Source organism: Bufo gargarizans, chromosome 3, assembly GCF_014858855.1.
Source record: "Bufo gargarizans isolate SCDJY-AF-19 chromosome 3, ASM1485885v1, whole genome shotgun sequence".
NCBI classification, from domain to species: Eukaryota; Metazoa; Chordata; class Amphibia; order Anura; family Bufonidae; genus Bufo; species Bufo gargarizans.
The window spans coordinates 262,178,358-262,197,411 of NC_058082.1; the positions used below are offsets into that span (position 1 = coordinate 262,178,358).

General features: G+C 43.2%; 1 protein-coding gene across 2 annotated transcripts in view; it reads left to right on the plus strand.

Annotated features, from left to right (window-relative positions):
* EIF4H (eukaryotic translation initiation factor 4H) overlaps positions 1-16,047 on the plus strand; it is a 30,621-nt gene extending 14,574 nt beyond the window's left edge. The window contains exons 2-7 of one of the 2 annotated variants that reach the window (XM_044285211.1): positions 1,598-1,785; positions 2,230-2,294; positions 2,964-3,066; positions 3,772-3,822; positions 12,309-12,461; positions 13,895-16,047. In XM_044285211.1, coding sequence (XP_044141146.1) covers positions 1,598-1,785; positions 2,230-2,294; positions 2,964-3,066; positions 3,772-3,822; positions 12,309-12,461; positions 13,895-14,037 — 703 coding nt within the window. In that variant the 3' untranslated portion in view covers positions 14,038-16,047. The remainder of the gene's footprint in view (positions 1-1,597; positions 1,786-2,229; positions 2,295-2,963; positions 3,067-3,771; positions 3,823-12,308; positions 12,462-13,894) is intronic. The other variant, XM_044285212.1, reaches the window with a different exon arrangement.
* The last annotated feature ends 3,007 nt before the right edge of the window (positions 16,048-19,054 follow it).

Genomic DNA, 19,054 nt, shown 5'->3' on the forward strand with positions numbered 1-19,054 from the left:
GTCCATCCCAACCCAGAAATTCTCCATCTTTCGGTGTGGATTTTGAAAGGGAAGTTTGGTCTAGAAGTGGATTCTGTCAAAGTAGTCTCCACTATGCTGAAGAGTAGGAAGGTGGTTAACTCAAGAAAATATAACCAGTTTGGAATGTTTTTTTCAGCCTTCTTAGGACAGACCCCTTTAAGTCTCCTGAAATGCCAAAGATCCTAGAGTTTTTACAAGCAGGACTATACGGGAATCTTAAAGCATCTACATTAAAAGTCCAGGTAGCTGCTTTAAGTTACGGTATTTCTTTGTTTCCAGATTAGCAGATCATCCATGGATTGATTCTTGACTGCAGCATCAAGAATGCACCCTTCTTTAAGACCCTTATCTCCCCTCTGGGATTTGAATAGTTTCCTTTCGGCCCTATCACAAAAGCCGTTTGAACCATTAAGTGCTTACTTTCAAAATTGCCTTCCTTTTTAGCTAGAACATCTGCTAGACTGGTTTCATAAATTCAGGCTTTCTCTGCCTTCCCTCCCTATACTACCATTTTAGCGGACAAGGTGATTATTAGACTGCTTTCCATCCTTTTAGCCTAAGGTGGTCTCTCCAATTTTTTCATAGAAGTCGGGATGTGATTCTACCTTCCTTTCTGTCCAAATCCAACCAATCTGTTGGAAGAAAGATTCCATTGCCTTGATGTCAGAAGGTTTTTTGTTTTCTACCTAGACTCCACGTCATCTTGGAGAATAGATGAGAATCTCCTTATTCAGTTTTTGGGTAGAGGTCGCAAAGTCTCTTCTAGTGTTATTGCTAGATGGGTTAAGAATTCTATTTCCCTGGCTTATTCTTCCCTTAGTTTTACTCCTCCTTCAGGGTTCTGGGCTCATTCCACTAGAACTTGTGACTGCCTCTTGGGCGGATAGGGCGGTGCTTCTTTGACCCAGATATGCAGAGCTGCTACTTAGAGCTCTCTACATACCATTTTTAAATGTTACAGACTGCATCTTGAATCAGATGCAGCCTTTGGGAGAAAAGTGCTACAAGCTGTAGTCCCCCATATAAATTCTTTATCTTATAGTCTATTCTCGCATGGAAGCCATCATGGGTGAGCGGAAAACAATTACCGGTAAGAGTAATTATTGTTTTCTCAGAATTGGTGGCATTCAGGTAGATGGGATGATGGGCATTAGAGCCTCCTGACGAGCGCACCTCTACAGAGGCTGTTGGTTCTGTTTACAGGTATGTGGTGACAGATTCCCTTTAAAATACACTGCAGCCACTTATTTCAGAAATTGGTGTTTTATGTGTTTGACTTAAAGAGTAATAAAATGTGAAAATAAAGAAAAAAAATTGCCTTTTTTTCCCCCCCTTATACATTGCTTTTATACGTAAACCAGTTAAAAAAAAAAAACTATACATAATTGGTATTGGTCTGCGGGAGGTCCTTCCTGCAGCCTACAGGCCTAAAGCACCCCATGACTTGCCAAAGTAAGGGTACTACATATCCAGGGGGATAGGTTATCGGTAAAAAAAAAATCTCGGAAAACCCTTTTTAAGGATTTCATCTAAAGAACACAGTATCATTACAATACATTTTTACTGTTCCTTTAAGGTCCCGACGAGGTGATGCTGGCCCTGGTCCACGCAAACAAAAAGAGCTTCCCACAGACCCACCATTCACAGCATATGTGGGCAATCTTCCATTCAATACTGTACAAGGAGACATAGATACCATCTTCAAAGAACTGAGTGTCAGGAGTGTGCGGTTAGTCCGAGATAAGGAGACAGACAAGTTTAAAGGTAAGGAAATCCTAGTCTGATGTGCTTTTAGCTGACCACGTATCTGATTAAGGCATCTCCATTCATCTCACAATTGTCTTCTTACACTTATATTAAAGCCTTCGATACAAATGGAGTACCGTTCACTTGAGCGATCCCCCACTTCTCTTGTATAATTTATGAGCATGACTCCATTAAGCGGGGTGATTTGGATAATGGAGCGGGGAAGCCCCAGGGTATTGTGAATACCAGTCCTTGCTGTGATAGTTCATTGGCAGAAGTTTCATGATTGATTCCCTGGTCTGTATAAAGTGTTAGCAGTGGTGATGGCGGGTGTGAAAGGAGGTTTCCTGTCTCTGGGGTGGCTGCTGTGCTTTATTATTTGTACTTGGCTTTCCAATAAAGGAATAGCATGATGACTGTGTTTGTGTATAGGACTTAAGACTTTCTGATTTTTCTTTTCAGGTTTCTGCTATGTAGAATTTGATGATCTGGAGTCCCTTAAGGAAGCATTGGCATATGATGGCGCAGTAAGTTTCTGTACCTTTTTTTTAAAGCATAGGCCATTAATACTTGACCGGCCAACCCACACCCCGCTTATCGGCTGTTCTTTAGTAGCTCCAGTATAGGGACTACACATTGTTTAGTGAATGGAGCTGGTTACTGTAGTGCTGCTTCACTCTTAGTTCCGGGGCTATGCAGAACAGCTGACAGGTGGGCGTACAGGATGTTCGACCTCCACCGATTAGCTATTGATGGCCTGTCCCAGGATAGATAATGAATTTCAACTATCCGGACAACCCTCTTGAGGGGCTTGTCCATGATTTCAATATAGATGTCCTATCTTCAGGGTAGGCCACCAATATTAGATCTGTGGGGACCCAACTCCTGGTACCCCAACCGACCAGCTGTTTGAAGAAGATTGCTGAGCTCAAAGTGATGCAGCCTCTTCATTACCAGGCACAGTGCCCTAGTGACTATGCCTGGTACTGCACTAAATTCTTTCCCATCCACTTGAATGGGATCTGGCTGCTGTAAGGTGCAGTACCACACAGCTGCTGCTGCCAGGTGTAGGGAAGTGTGCCTGGAAATCAATGAGGCCGTGACCTCTTCAAACAGCGTTATGGCATGGGTGCCGGACAACCCTTTCAATCTAAATGCCACTTATCTCACTTTGCTCTCTTGCTTCTGCTCATTAGCTTTTAGGTGACCGTTCTTTGCGAGTGGATATAGCAGAGGGCAGAAAACAAGAAAGAGGTGGCTTTGGCTTCAGGAAAGGAGGGTCCGATGACAGAGGAGGAGGTAATATAAAACTTTTGCCTACAGAGATTCTACAAATGTCTTCTCTATTGATGGTGCATGTCTTCCTCGTGCCGCCCCGGGACTGCTCCTTTCAAACCTCATGCTGATCGGTAGTAGTGGGTTACATTTTTAGTGTTGTGGTAGTGCTGCCGTTTTTCACTGTAGCATTACCGCAACAAACCCTAAACTGTATTATATGTTTGTAATGGGGGAGGAAGGGTCAGTTCCATCAAGCATGAAATATACATGTATACGTGCTTACCTGTTGCCGCAAGCTGTCTGTATATGCACATTTTATTCTAGTAATATACAGTACATTTCTCTTTAATTTCGGATTATTGGACACTACTTGCTATCAGTCTGAATGGAGCAGACTAGGCTGAGAAGATCATAGAGCAGTAATAATAGTGGAAATAGTTGTTTTGAGGAGGAAATTCTAAAAATCCTCTGGATTGGTCCTAGCTCGGTCTAGATGCAGGAGTATGTAGTGACTTTCAGCCCCCCTTGGTGCATTCATTACTGAACACTGCGTCTGGTGACCAGAAGGCTCCAGCCGTTATCCGTTCTTGTTAGTCATGTTAGTGGAGAATTATATTTTTATGGTTATGTGGCCGATGTAGTTGGGTGTTGGTTCCCCCACTTCATCCTGTAACCTTTTGGTTTGCTTACTTTGTGATTTCATGTTGCTGTTACCTTATTTTTCAGAACACGATAGTTACGGCTCTAGAGGAGGTTCAAGAGATGACTTCAATTCTGGTAATGGTTACGTAAGGTTTTTTTCCTAGCTTATCAGTTGGGGTGATCCAGCTGCTGTAAATTATTTTCCACTAACCACAGTTACTTCTCAACATTTGACTCTCACTTCCAGACTTGGTGCACTGTTCTGTACATACCTTTTTTTGTTGTGTCCTATGGTCTTTCCTATTTAAAGCTAATATTTTCTCTGTTTTATGAAAGAAATCTGATTCAACTGACAATTGCACATGTTACATTTTGATATAACCCTCTTGGTGGATTGCTTTGCAAGAAGCCACAGGTTTTCATGCTGGCCAATGGAACACACAGTATGCTTTTTTTCTTGGCTGTATGACAATAATAGATTCAGCAGTCATCTCTTTTAAAGGGGTTTTCTCAGGAAGACAAAGCCTGACCATATGCCACCTCCTCCATGAGCCAGAATAGAGAACTGCTCTGCCAGAATCGGCTAAGCCATACATTAGATAGATGGCTATGCATTTGAGACTGGAGGTTAGAGAAGCAGACCATCATTTGAAAAGGGTTGTTTTCATGAAACCATGTCTTTAGTTCCCCTGTGCTTAAATAATGACTGATCTTTGTACTGCTGAATGCTTAGGTAAAGGTGGCCATACACATAGATATAAGTTGGTTGACAAATGGTTGTTCTAAGCGGTCATACATGTTCTATTATACCAGGCGAGTAATGGCTGATGTGACATTTGCCAGATAAGGATGAATGGTTGCTTATTGACCATGAACACCTACACTCTCCTTCCCACGAGTTCTTCTTTCACAGAGATGGTGTCCCAAATAACGAGTATCGACAGTCTATGACCAGTTGACTAACTTGATCATTTGCTGCTAAATTTCACCTGACAGTCGTTCTTTATGGTTGAACTTATTTGTTTCCATTAATTTTGGTCTAATGTGTATGGCTACTTTAAGGCAGGGTAGCAGTGGTATACACACATGAAGGTCTGGTTGCTTCCCTGCCATTTGGTGGTATCTATGGGAAGAGGGCTTTTCATCACTTTTTGACGAATGTATAGTTTTTGTATCCGTTTTCTGACCATTAAAGGGATATTCCAATCTCAGACTCTGATGTACATTGATATCCTAACAATATGCTGATTCACACCTTTTGGGATCTGCTCCTCTCTCCAGACTTGGTCCCCCAGAGTGAGAGAGCATGCGGTGAGCGGCATGCTCTCCATTCAGTTTGGTTATTTTTGGAGGTCCCATAGGGGTGAAAGGGAAAGCGCTCTGTACTAGGGCTGCAGCTAACGATTATTTGAATAATCGATTAGTTGCCGATTAATTTCTACGATTAATCGATTAATCGGGAAAAACGACAAAATTACAAAACAGAGGTTTATATGATCTTACTTGAAAAATTATGTTCAAAGGCCATATTAAAACAAATTGTGGACGACACTTATGGGGGATCTGTGGACGACACTTATGGGGGATCTGTGGACGACACTTATGGGGGATCTGTGGACGACACTTATGGGGGATCTGTGGACGACACTTATGGGGGATCTGTGGACGACACTTATGGGGGATCTGTGGACGACACTTATGGGGGATCTGTGGACGACACTTATGGGGGATCTGTGGACGACACTTATGGGGGATCTGTGGACGACACTTATGGGGGATCTGTGGACGACACTTATGGGGGGATCTGTGGACGACACTTATGGGGGATCTGTGGACGACGACTTTATGGGGGATCTGTGGACCGGCGGTTATGGGGATCTGTGGACGGCGTTTATGGGGGATCTGTGGACGGCGTTATGGGGGATCTGTGGACGGCGTTTATGGGGATCTGTGGACGGCGTTTATGGGGGATCTGTGGACGGCGTTTATGGGGGATCTGTGGACGGCGTTTATGGGGGATCTGTGGACGGCGTTTATGGGGATCTGTGGACGGCGTTTATGGGGGATCTGTGGACGGCGTTTATGGGGGATCTGTGGACGGCGTTTATGGGGGAATCTGTGGACGGCGTTTATGGGGATCTGTGGACGGCGTTTATGGGGGATCTGTGGACGGCGTTTATGGGGGATCTGTGGACGGCGTTTATGGGGATCTGTGGACGGCGATTATGGGGGATCTGTGGACGGCGTTTATGGGGGATCTGTGGACGGCGTTTATGGGGGATCTGTGGACGGCGTTTATGGGGGATCTGTGGACGGCGTTATGGGGTTCTGTGGACGGCGTTTATGGGGGTTCTGTGGACGGCGTTTATGGGGATCTGTGGACGGCGTTTATGGGGGATCTGTGGACGACACTTATGGGGGATCTGTGGACGACACTTATGGGGGATCTGTGGACGACACTTATGGGGGATCTGTGGACGACACTATTATGGGGGATCTGTGGACGGCGTAGTTATGGAGAGGGGGATATGTGCACTGTTATGGGCATAACAGTGCACAGATCCCTTTCCTCATAACAGTGCACAGACCCCCCTTCCCATAGCAGTGCCATACACAGACCCCCCCTCCTCCCCATAGCAGTGCTATACACAGATCCTCCCCCCTCCCCATAGCAGTGCTATACACAGACCCCCCTTCCCCCTAACAGCCCCGGCGCTTGCATCTTTATTTTACCTTTTTACAATGACGCTCCCGCTCCTGTAACAGCCAGGCAGAGCGGACGGCGGCGTAACGTCACTCAATCACGTGACGCGCCTGCTCCGCCCACTTCATGAATGAAGGAGGCGGAGCAGGCGCGTCACGTGATTGAGTGACGTTACGCCGCCGTCCGCTCTGCCTGGCTGTTACAGGAGCGGGAGCGTCATTGTAAAAAGGTAAAATAAAGATGCAGCGCCCGCCCGCCCGAATAGCAACGAATCGGCGATTATTCGATAACTGGATTCGTCGACAACGAATCCAGTTATCGAATATAATCGATTACATCGATTAATCGTTGCAGCCCTACTCTGTACATGCACAGCCACCTCTCCATTCACCACCATGAGACTGCGGGTGGCTATTTTTGGAACTCCCATAGTGGTGAATGGTGGGTGGGCGCGCATGCACTGTGTGCTCTCCTTTTACTTTGTGGGCCCTGTTTTATAGATTGGTCTGGGAACCACACCTATCTGACATTGAAGGCACATTTTAGTGATATGCTATCAATGTCTGAGATGGGAATAACCCTTTAACTCCCTGCTGCACATTGAAGCAAAATGAGATGCATATAAGGCTATATGCACATGAATGTTTGTTTTTTGTTTCTGTGTCAGTTTCTTCTTTTATTTCGTTTTTTTTTTCAGATAGGATGCGGACCTATTCATTTCAATAGGTTCACAAGAAAATGCGCACATGTGCTGTCCGCATCAGTATGTCCGTTCCGTAGCCCCGCAAACAAAAAAATAGAATATGTCCTATTCTTGTCCTATTTGCCGACCCAACTCAGGTGAACAAAAAAAGTGCCAAAAAAGCAATATATATTTTTTTTGGGTCGCCTAACATCACATAAAATGTAACACCAAGCGATCAAAAAGGCGTATGCCCCCCAAAATAGTAGCAATCAAACAGTCTCCTCATACTGCAAAAAATGAGACCCTAACACAATTGGTTAAAAAATAAAAAAGCTATGGCTCTGACTGTGGGACACTAAAACATCATTTTTTTTTTTCTTTTCAAAAATACTATTGTGTAAAAAAGAAATATGAAAAATTATACATATTAGGTTTTGCCATGTCCGTAACTATCTGCTCTATAAAAGTCACATGACCTAACCCCTCAGGTGAATGCTGTAAAAATAAATAAACTGTGCTAAAACAACCAATTTTTTGGTCACCTTGCCCTATAAAGTGTAATAATTAATGATCAAAAAAATTATATGTACCCAAAAATGGTACCAATAAAAACTTCAACTCTTCCTGCAAAAAATGAGCCCCTGCACAAGACGATCGGCAGAAAAATAAAATAAAATTGGGCGTTCAGAAAATGGAGACACAAAAACATAATTTTCAAAAATGCTTTATTATGTAAAACTGAAACAAAAAGAAAGACATATTTGATATCATTGCGTCCGTAACAACCTGCTCTATAAAAATAGCACAGTATCTACCCTGTCAGATGAATGTTGTAAAAATAAAAACCGTGCCTTTTTTTGGTTACCTTGCATCACAAAAAACGATATAGAGAAATTAAAAATCAGATTTACCCCAAATAGTAAAAATGGCACCTTAACCCCTAGTTTCCAAAATGGGGTCACTTTTGGGAGTTTCTACTGTAAGGGTGCATCAGGGGGGCTTCAAATGGGACATGGCATCTAAAAACCAGTCCACCAAAATCTGCCTTCCAAAAACCATATGACGCTCCTTTTCTTTTGCGCCCTGCCGTGTGCCCTTACATGAGTTTACGACCACACATCGGATGTTTCTGTAAACCGCAGAATCGGGGTAATAGATATTGAGTTTTGTTTGGCTGTTAACCCTCGATGTGTTAAAGGAAAAAAAAATGATTAAAATGGAAAATATGCCAATATAGTGAAATTTTATCTCCATTTTCCTTTAATTCTTATGGAACACCTAGACCAGGCATGTCCAAACTGCGGCCCTCCAGCTGTTGCAAAACTACAACTCCCAGCATGCCCTAATAGCTGTAAGCTATCCAGGCATGCTGGGAGTTGTAGTTTTGAAACAGCTGGAGGGCCGCAGTTTGGACATGCCTGACCTAAAGGGTTAACAAAGTTAGTAAAATCAGTTTCGAGTAACTTGAGGGGTGTAGTTTCTACAATGGGGTCATTTATGGGTCCACTATGTAAGCTTCACAAAGTGACTTGGGGTTTGGAAGTTTTCTTAAATTCTTTTAAGAATTGCTTCTAAAATTCTAAGCCTTCTTATGTCCTAAAAAAAAAATTAAATGACATTTCCAAAATGATGCCAACATAAAGTAGACATATGGGCAATGTTAATGAATAAATATTTTGAGGTATCGCTTTGTTTTAAAAGCAGAGAAATAGAAATTCTGAAAATTGCTAATTTTTCAAAATGTTTTGTAAATTTTTGGATTATTTTATAAATAAAGGTGAAATATATAGACTCAAATTTAGCACTGTCATGAAGTACAATGTTTCACGAGAAAACATTCTCAGAATGGCTTAGATAAGTAAAGGCCAGGTGTCAGATTAGCAAAATTTACGCTCTGTCAGAAGGGGGAAATGGCCCAGATGTGAAGTGGTTAAAAGGTACATAAGGTAGACTTATCAAAACTGGTGCAAAGGAAAACTGGCTTAGCCCAATAAAATTTCACCTTTTATTCTTCAGAGCTTCTCTGGAAAATGAAAGGATGACTCTGATTAGTTGCTGTAGGCAACTGAGCTAGTTTCCCTTTGTGCCAGTTTTGATTCTCCCCCGTAGTCTCTTGCGGTGTTTGGTTTTGTGAATGTTGATTTGTAGGGACCGTAGCTGGTATTTTCCATGACCATTCCAGTTAAAGCACTGATCTAAATGTATATGATACATATGCAATGGTCTAAATTAACCTTTTCAATTTATATATTTATTTTTTAATAAGAGTATGACACATTGTTTTGACCACCTTTTTTTTAAAAGGGGTTTTCCAAGTGAATAGGTCATTAGCATCTGATCGGTTGGAGTCTGACTCCTGGGTCCCCACCGATCACCCGTTTGAAAAGGCACCAACCTCACAGTAGTGCTGCAGCCTTCTCCAGCTCTCCCTAGGCTGAGTGACGATGCGTTCATCGGTCACATGACCTAGGAGCAGCTCAGCCCCATTAAAGTGAATGGGGCTGGGCTGTGATTCCAAGCACAGCAGCTATACAATGTATGGCGCTGTGCATGGTAAGCGGAGAGAAGGCAGGGCATTACTGCGAGCATCCGTGCCAGCACCAGCAGATTGATGGGAGTTCCGGGTGTCTGATCACCACTGATCAGATACTGATGACTTATCTAGAGGATAGGTAGGGTTGTTTCGGGTATAGAATTTTTAATACCCATTCGATACTTTTGTCCGGTATCGACCTCTATAAAGGGATTTGACATTTTTTGATACTAGGATGTGCTACTGCGCATCCTAGTATCACAGAGCATGGAGCGCGCTGCTATCAGTGCGCTCCGTGTTCTCCTCATCAGCACAGGGGAGAAGGAGTTGTGCTGCTGAGGAGAACACGGAGCGCACTGATAGCAGTGCAATCCATGCTCTGTGATACTAGGATGCGCGGTAGCGCATCCTAGTATCAAAAAATGTCAAATCCCTTTATAGAGGTCGATACCGGACAAAAGTATCGAATGGGTATTGAAAATTCTATACCCGAAACAACCCTACACCTATACTCTAGATGCTGCCACCAATGAAAGAGAGGTGCCACCCATTAAAGTTAACACAAATACAGGAGGCTGGGTGCAGAATCACATAGCCGCCACCCAGCCTCTATGACAGGAAGCTGCAATCAGCAGCAGTTAACCCCTGCCTGCACCCAGCCTCCTGTATTAAACATTAATTATCATTGATTGCACAGTGCGCACCCCCCTTCCCTCCGCCCCAGTATTAAATAGTGTGAAAGTACCCTTACATATAAAGTATATAAACAATAAACATATTACATATTGCCACGTTCCAAAAGTCCAAACTATTAAAATATTTTTTAAAAAAATCTCCTACGCGGTGAATGCCTTAACATTGCCCCCCCACCCCCATTTTTTATTTTTTATTTTTATTTTCCCCCGCATGGTATCTAATATTGCAATACTTTGTTATAGTATCGAAACCAAATCAAAATTTGGTTATCGAAACAACCCTAGATGGATCATCAGTAAAAGAAATGGGAAAACTGCTTTTAAAGGGGTTCTCTGCTCGATAATTTGGCATAGGAATGGCATAGAACTAGAGCTCCGCTACTTTTGTTCTGACAGTCTTTGCTGGTATGTTTGTTATGCCATTCTGTGCCAGTGTAAAAACAAATTCACTGGAACTGTATGTCACCGGCGTGCTAGAGGAGTATAGAGCAAGAATCACGAGTTGATACCCCACCATATGCGGTATTTGCTGGCTGTGTAATACAACTGACACCTCACTGCAAAGACCCTACCATGGTGGCTAACCTCCAGCATTCTAGCTGTTGTGAAACTACTATTTCCAGCATGCTCCATTTATTTGAGTGTTTTGAGAACAGCAGAGCAACAATTCATGCTGGGAGTTGTAGTTTCACAACAGCTGGAGTGCCAGAGGTTAGCCACCACTGGACCAGGATAAAAACTGCCACCCCTGATCATTTATCCCCTGTCAATGGTTACCATAGCATTTGGGTGGTTAAACAGGTGCAGGGGGCTCCCTCTGTGTTCCGATTGGTTGCTGTGGCAGCCTAGCACCTTGTGAAGGCTTCCAGGCCCTGTGGCAGGGCTTGATAGACAGCCAGTAATAATCCCATAGGCTGCAGCAGTATATTATTGCAGTTTATGAAATAACAGATCAGTGTAGGGTTGCACTGGGTGTCGAACTTTCGATACCTAATCGATACTTTTGCACCTGGATCAGATCCCGGGATTTGCTATTTTCCGATACTAGGCTGTGCTACAGTGCAGCCTTGTATCCTTATAGAAAGTGGCGCACTCCCCTTGGCGCCCCCTCCATGTTCTCCTGAGTCGGCACAGTGGAGGAGAGTCCCTCCTTCCCCACTGTGACGCGGCTGCCACTCCCACCAATGAAATAGGAGGGGAGGGGGCTGTGAAATGGCACCGAGGAAGAGGGGCTGTTGGAAACTGCGCCACCAATGAATAGATCAGTGAAACGTGCGTTTCCCCATTATTATTTTTTTTGTCATGAACAGTTGGAAGTGTTTGGCCAGCAGTAAGTATGGCACATTGATTTTTCTTTTCTGTACACCTTTCAGTTTATAATGTACTTTATGTACTTGTGTGGTCTGTATTGCTAGATCTTCCCCCCCCCCCCCCCCCCCCCCATCCACTAAACATGACTGTCTTTCTACCAAGTAACTTCTATAACTCTGCTGTTCTATCATCTGATCCTGGGAGTCTGCGTGTCACATTCTCAAATGAAAGGTGTATACAAAGTAAAATTGCCAATCCATACCTCTTATTGCCAAGACGACCCCTTCCTGTTACCTGATAAAATGAGTATACCGCTTTACATACAGCATGCATGAAATGATGAAGTGGATATAAAGCTATTTATCTTAAGCATACTATAATGTGCATACACTATTCAATAGACCCATCTGTTTGATGGAGCCTCCCAACACAGATGTCACCTGAGCTGGACTCCATACTGTTCTATCCACGCGTCAGCTTTCACGAATATTAGGTTTCAGGTTTTTAGCCTCTGAATGTAAACCTAATTGATAAGGAATGGTAACACAATATATTAGAAGTTCGTATCATTTTTGATGATGACTGCTTTATTTGTGTAAACCTTTAAAGAAAAATGTACTTTGTGGGATTGTCTACAGACTGAAAAACACACCTAAGTAATGATTTTATGTTTTTATGTTTGTTTTTTGAAAGGCTTCAGAGATGATGACTTTTTAGGAGGCAGAGGTGGTAGGGGAGCTCGCGGTGGTCCTAGTGATCGTCGAGGGGCCCCACCTCCAGGAGGTCCTGGACGTTTCAGAGAAGCACCACGTGGAGGATCTGAGGACTTCAGAGAACCTACAGAAGGTTGGGGAGATGCGTGATAAGATTGTTATAAGTTCTGCAGTGCTTGTGGTTTAGCTAGGATTTTTAACATCACTTTGCATGGAGTCCAACAGACCGCAGCATTGAATGTTGTACCTTTTTGTCCCTTTATTGGTTCTTCACATTCACATGGCCGTTTTAGTCTTTTTTATTTTTTTCTTCTGTGTTCTAATTACCTACTGACATTGTGTTGCGTGTCTGTATGTTACATAATCAGAGTGTATTATTTATTTGTATGTTAGTGAGCCTTTACACAGGCCAATTCACTGCCAGATAACTAACCAGCATTCATAGGAACGCTCGTTAGTGATTATCTGGCAGTGTAAAGGTGCTGCCAATTACCTGACGAATGAGTTAAACGCTCCTTCATCTGGTAATTGTTTCATTAATGTGGTCACAAAAATCGTTGCCTGCCAGCAGCAGATCATGCTGGGTATACCATACTGTGGAGGAGACCGCTGCATGTAAATGCAACAGTCTTCACTGACAAATAGGCGAGCGTTCCTTCCTGACAATCACCTGATACTTTGGCCCGTGTAAAGGTGCCTTTAGGTTCTGATCATATGTGGGTTGGAGGCTTCATTAGGGGTCTGTCGCAGATTGTCTTTAAAATGGAGGACACGGTAGCACTGCATGCCTATTTGTATAATGCAAAATGAATAGAGGCACAGCAGCACATGTTAAAGGGGTATTTCAGGACTCCCATAGGCCATCAAAATACTATTGGTGGGGATCTGACAGTCAGCGATTTTGAAGAGGCAGGGTTCACAGCTAACAAAGCACAATGCTGTACACTGTATAGTGTGTGTGCTTGATATTGCTGCTCAGGCCCGCTGTACGTAGGCCGATGAATGTGACGTCACTGCCCTAAGAAGATGGAGCAGTGCTCACCGCAGGGCCACAGCCTCTTTAAATATCTGATTGACGGGGTCTGTGAGTTGGACCCTCGTGATCAGATAATGATGACTTCTCATGAGACAAGCTGGTCAACATATGAACCCCAGAAAACCCCTTATAATTCAGCGATGAGACGTTTCAGCCAGACTCGAGGGACCTCTATACACAGAATAGAATATTTATTTTTTATTAACCAATACACCCACTGTGCAGACTTTCAGTATTCTTTGAGTGGCTCTGACTGTATTGCCCTGCCCACGTGTGGAAGAATAAAAAATCATGGGTTTGAGAGCGTACTTCCAATTAGAAAATCTGCAGTATGCTCCCTTCCATGCACAGGGTGAAATCTGCTGCAATAGCCACATGTCACGCTTAGATTTTGCAATAGAATTCAGGCCGTATCTGCTGTGCGTATGGCCTTATTCTTTATGACTATCAAGCCGAAAGGTGCATTTACACACAGTAGGACTGGTGCAGCAGGAAAAATGTTTTATCATTTTATTTCTTTTTAACTACAGAGGAAAGAGCACATAGACCTCGACTGCAACTTAAACCCAGGACAGTTGCAGGCCCTCTCAATCAAGTAGCCAATCCTCACTCTGCCATCTTCGGTGGAGCCAAACCCAGAGAGGAAGCTGGCGGAACAAAAGAGAAGGAATGAGCTGAACCCGTGGGAGGGATGGAGGAGAGAGTAAGCCCGTCACTCTGGAACCCTGCAGTTACCATTCCTTCCTCCTGACATTCACTCCTCATCTCCCTCCTGTCGAAACTGAACACTGAGCTTGTGAATGCATGTCAGCTGTTAACAAGTGGTTTTTAGTACGTTCTCTGCTTTTCTGTATCTTGTACCTGCATTGTGCCGTTTCCACTTCTATCCCTCTATCTATCTGCAGCGCAATGTCCTGCAGGGAAAGCCTCTTCCAAAAATGGAGTTAATTTTGGACATGGGAGAAGATATACTATTTCTCAGTACATTTTTCCTTTTTTAATTTGGGGGCGATTGTGTTATTGGTTTAACACTAAGTTGCCCTTGAGTTATTTAGTGCTTTGCCTCACCTCTTACCTGCATGTTTTGTTCTGTATTGCCAAGACGCTGAGATGGTAGTACCTGGCATATGTGTTCTGTGCCACAGATTAAAGTGACAGGCAACTGCTAACCTGTAAACTTAACTGGGTTTTTTGGCATTAGGCCTGTTCCACAAACACCTCCCTGTATTTGTACAGAATGATCTATATGCTTCTCCGCATGGAGAAGTTTTATCTAATTAACTTGTTAAATTTTTTGTTTACCTTGGCGCATATATCTATATGACTTATCCTATCACGTGTCTAGTTTGCTCTATAATGTGCTTCACAATGAATTAGACTTTCTTGCTGTACTGTGCAATTAATGTACAATATGGAGACGCCAATTCATGAAAAGGTAGCTGTTCTGCAAACGAAAGGATGTGCTAAGTATAATTCGTTAGTAACTTTTGTTGCCTAATAATTTTTAACATATACATATAATAAAAGTCAATTTTTTTGGGTTCCTCCTCTTTTAAAGCTCTTTAACTAGAAAATTGAGCCGTAAAATATACTATTTCTGCAGACAGAGCATTGACCGTGCTGATATGCATTTGAAGTGTGTGTTATATTTTTTTATTTTTTTTATTTTTTTGTTAATCCAATTTTGATACTGGTGTTGGCTCACTTGTGTAGCCCCCTGCAGAGGTCATTTACTAGTCTTATTGCTTGAGGTCCATTTTTTTTTTTTTTTGTCAAATCCATAATTAAGGATTCACATACACGACCGTTTGTCGGGTGCATCTCCCAGGCCGACAGCGGCTCCTCTGACCAAAACTCTCTGCATTATAGTGGCTTATAATGCAGTCAGTTCCTATCTGATTGTGGGTCTATTGTACTGTACTCCACTGGATGAGGCACCACCATTACTCCAGAGATGTGGCGTCATGTGCATGAGCCCTAAGTATTTTATTTCAGGACTTTTCTCCTAAAATTAGGGCATCAGGGTACAGCCACATGGTTAGATTTCCTGATATGGTTTTGGAAGCCAAAATTGGGAGTGGACAATGAAAGAGGAGACAGTATAAAGGACAGATACAACTTCTCTTTTTTTTTTTTTTTTTTTTTATTCACTCCTGGTTTTGGCTTCCAAATCTGCGTCCAGAATCCTGACAGTGTGGCCGTACCCTTAAGATTGACAGGGCACAGTGCAAGTGATTAAGTTGTATTAATGAACATGGCTGCAACGTTGTCTCGAGCAGTCCCGGCAGAAGGATCTGAATCCAGTATTATGATAAAAGTAAATAAGGGCAGAGATTTTTATTTTTATTTCTTACCTCAGTGTCTCAGCATATCAATTGCTTTCACTCTCCTTTTGCTATGTACATTCTCTGCATTAAGAACCATTTGTCTAACACTAGCATCTAAAGCTAGACGTGCTTTGTGTGGTAATATACAAGAAGAAACACCATACCCTCAGACTTATTGTAGATTTCTTTACATCTGCAGTTTGGGGAAGCTTTAAAAGAGAGAACAAACAGCTTTACATCTGCTCTATACATTTGACTTTACAGTGGGAATTCCAGACACTCAACATGACAGAAAGTAAATATATGGACATGGTATTTTGTGGAAGATCTTTTAAATAAAAGAAAACCATAATGATGAGGCTGTCACTTGTGGTTTGTTCATTTTTCTTTCTTCATCACCATGCTTTGTATGGCAGACTTACAGTAAACAGTATGCATCTGATAATATCTTTAATTGTTAAGATTTTGGCACTGAAGACTGGCACACAGTTTATTAAACCTTGTATATTATTCCATGGCAGTAGATACTCAAATCGCAGTCCCTCTTTGAAGAAAACACCAGCTGCTGAAAAATATTAGTCTGCAACAAAGTGGGAGGAGCTCAGATATGGGCTTACAGAAGAGGTCTTAGAGCTGTCCATGGTCTGACGGGGTTTGGCCCAAACTCCCAGCCGAGAGAGGACTGTATTGCAGTCCCTCTAACTATTCATACAGGCCATAAATGGGAGTCAAGGTAGTCTTGGTTTCCTCTCACTATTCCTCTGGTTCTTTAATATTTTTTTTATTTTTATTATTAACAGTGTGACGAATATCACACCTTGTAGCCGCTTAACGTCAAGCTCATGAGATGTGGTATGGTCACGGGTTACCAAAAATGTGACGTTACGCCCTCCAGAGAAGCAGGTAAGGTCAGCTTGGTACAGTTTACACAGACGTGGGCACAGAGAGGCAACAAGCTGAGAGCCTTTTCGCTGCCGCAGTGAAAACAGCTCTCTCAGCCCGGGTATCTCCCGCTAGCTTCTCGTTTGATATAAGCCCGATCCGCTAACGGGGTTATATAGGGTGAGAAACCAACCCGCGGTAGATTATAACTAGGCCAAAACACAGATGTGGGGATTCGTGATTGAGATAGCACAAGATTAAATTATATATTTAATCACCGTAAGGGCACCCTAGATATAACACAATATACAAAGAGAATATATACAGTGGTCTGAGGTTACTGATACAGGTTATATGGGTACAACAGGGTTAAACAGAGCAAAAGTCAGTTACCAGGTAAGATGAAAGTTCCTTTCGGTTGTGGTGTGTTCTTTGCTGTAGGCACATGAAGGGCAGTGATCTCGGCTAGTACATGGGTCCCCCTAAACACATTACACAATGTGACCCTTCTTCAGAGAAAGACATGCCCACTTGCTGGCACAAGCCTTTTAACCTGTAGCTGGCCCCTCCCCTCCCTCTGCAGGACTGGCTGCAAATGACCCACAAAACACTTTAGGGTTTGTAGCTCTAGTCCAGAATGTCACAGGAAGATGGTTCTGGGACCAACGGATCTGCCTGGGTTCCAGCTCCAACTAGAGTCCAAACATGGTACTGTTAGGTATATCTCCCCACAGAAAACATTTATCAAACCAAAAACATGGGCACGTTCCTCCTGGCCAGTGGGACACAAATATGTATCCGGTTTGTGCCTGTGATGGCCGGGCGATTCATAATTCCTTATGAAATGTAGGTGCCAACATGTCTGGGAGGTATCATTGATCTTGGGCAAGAGCTGAGACCCCCTCCAGATTTGGTTGCCTCTAAACTGGCTGGTTGAGGTGTGACATTATCCACCTGGGGCCTCCTTGAAGCCTGGACCCCTGGGGGCTTTCTCCCTTGCTAGCTGACAATCGGGGGGTTGGAACATATTTTGCATGTACACTGACTGTGTACAAGCCAAAAGGTGAATCAACTGACAATCACGGCTATTGTAAAAAGAAAAAAAATACGTTGTCTAAACATTAAACAAAGAAATAAGAGAGCTTCTCTAACCTGCCTAATACAGTACAGTATGTAGTAGATAAATGACCCGTATACTGATTATATATATATATATATATAGTGCATCCTGACAACTTAATGATTTAGGGTAAACCTATACATATACATCCTCCTGAGAATAAACTGCCTCTTATACTCTAATAGTATTATTACAGTTCTATCACAAGACTAAGAGGTCTAGTACAAAAGAGAAGTATCACAATAATGAGGTGCATAAAAAGGAAGACACATTTCACTTATAATATGCGTCCTGCGAACCGAACGGGGTCAACAACAGTCCCACGGAATTGTAAGAGCTGCATTCAGCCTGTGTTCACTGAGGCTTTAAGCGTTCATTGGTGTCCAACCATTGTGCTGCATCCAATGGTGGTTAAAATATACAGACTTCTCCATATGCCACCGCTCTCAGCTTAGCCGGGTACATCATAGAATAGGGAATCTAAATTCCGGAGACAACGCAACCTATTTGGGAGTGGTGGTAGTACTCCCACACTCCCTGAATTGTGAAGAGAGGTGAACCTAATTTTTAATATATCCCCAGGGCAAGGACAGGAGACTTGTACGAACTGTGGAAAACAGGTTATCTCATAATCTTTACTTAGTTAACCGCCTCCGGACCGCCTAACGCAGATGTGCGGTCCGGAGGCGGCAGCGCGGCGCACAACGACGCATATACGCGTCATCTCGTGAGACGCGAGATGACGCGCTATGCGGCCTGCGCATGCGCAGTTCGGGCCGGCATTTCGTAGAGGACCATTTCGTCATCAGCTTGCCAGCCAATGATCGTGGCTGGCAAGCTGATGATTTTCAAAAAATCCAATCAGAGAGCCAGATAACAGATCATATTTGTAAAAATGATCTGTTATATGGCTGCCTGCTCCTCTGCTGGTTCTTTTCGTCGGTTGGATCCAGCAGAGGAGCAGGCTACACAGTGAGTACACCAACACTACACTCTTAGCCCCAGATCACCCCCCCTGAACCCCAATTAACCCTTTGATCACCCCTTTGTCAATCACTAGTGAAAGGAAAAAAGTGATCAGTGCAAACTGTCACTTTTTTTTTTTCACTGGTATTGACCGTTAGGTTTTAGGTATAGTTTAGGCCCCTTGGTTAGGTATTTAGCGCCCAGCCCACCGCACCGCAGTCCGTTATTCGTATCTGGAAGTGATCAAAACTGATCACGGTCAGATCTATAATTGTATTAGTGTCACTTTAGTTCGCCCTCCACCCAAAACGCAGTGTTTGCCCGATCAGGCCTGATCGTTTGCCCACACGTGCGTTCACCCACGCCCGCCCCACCGCAGTGACAAAAATATATTT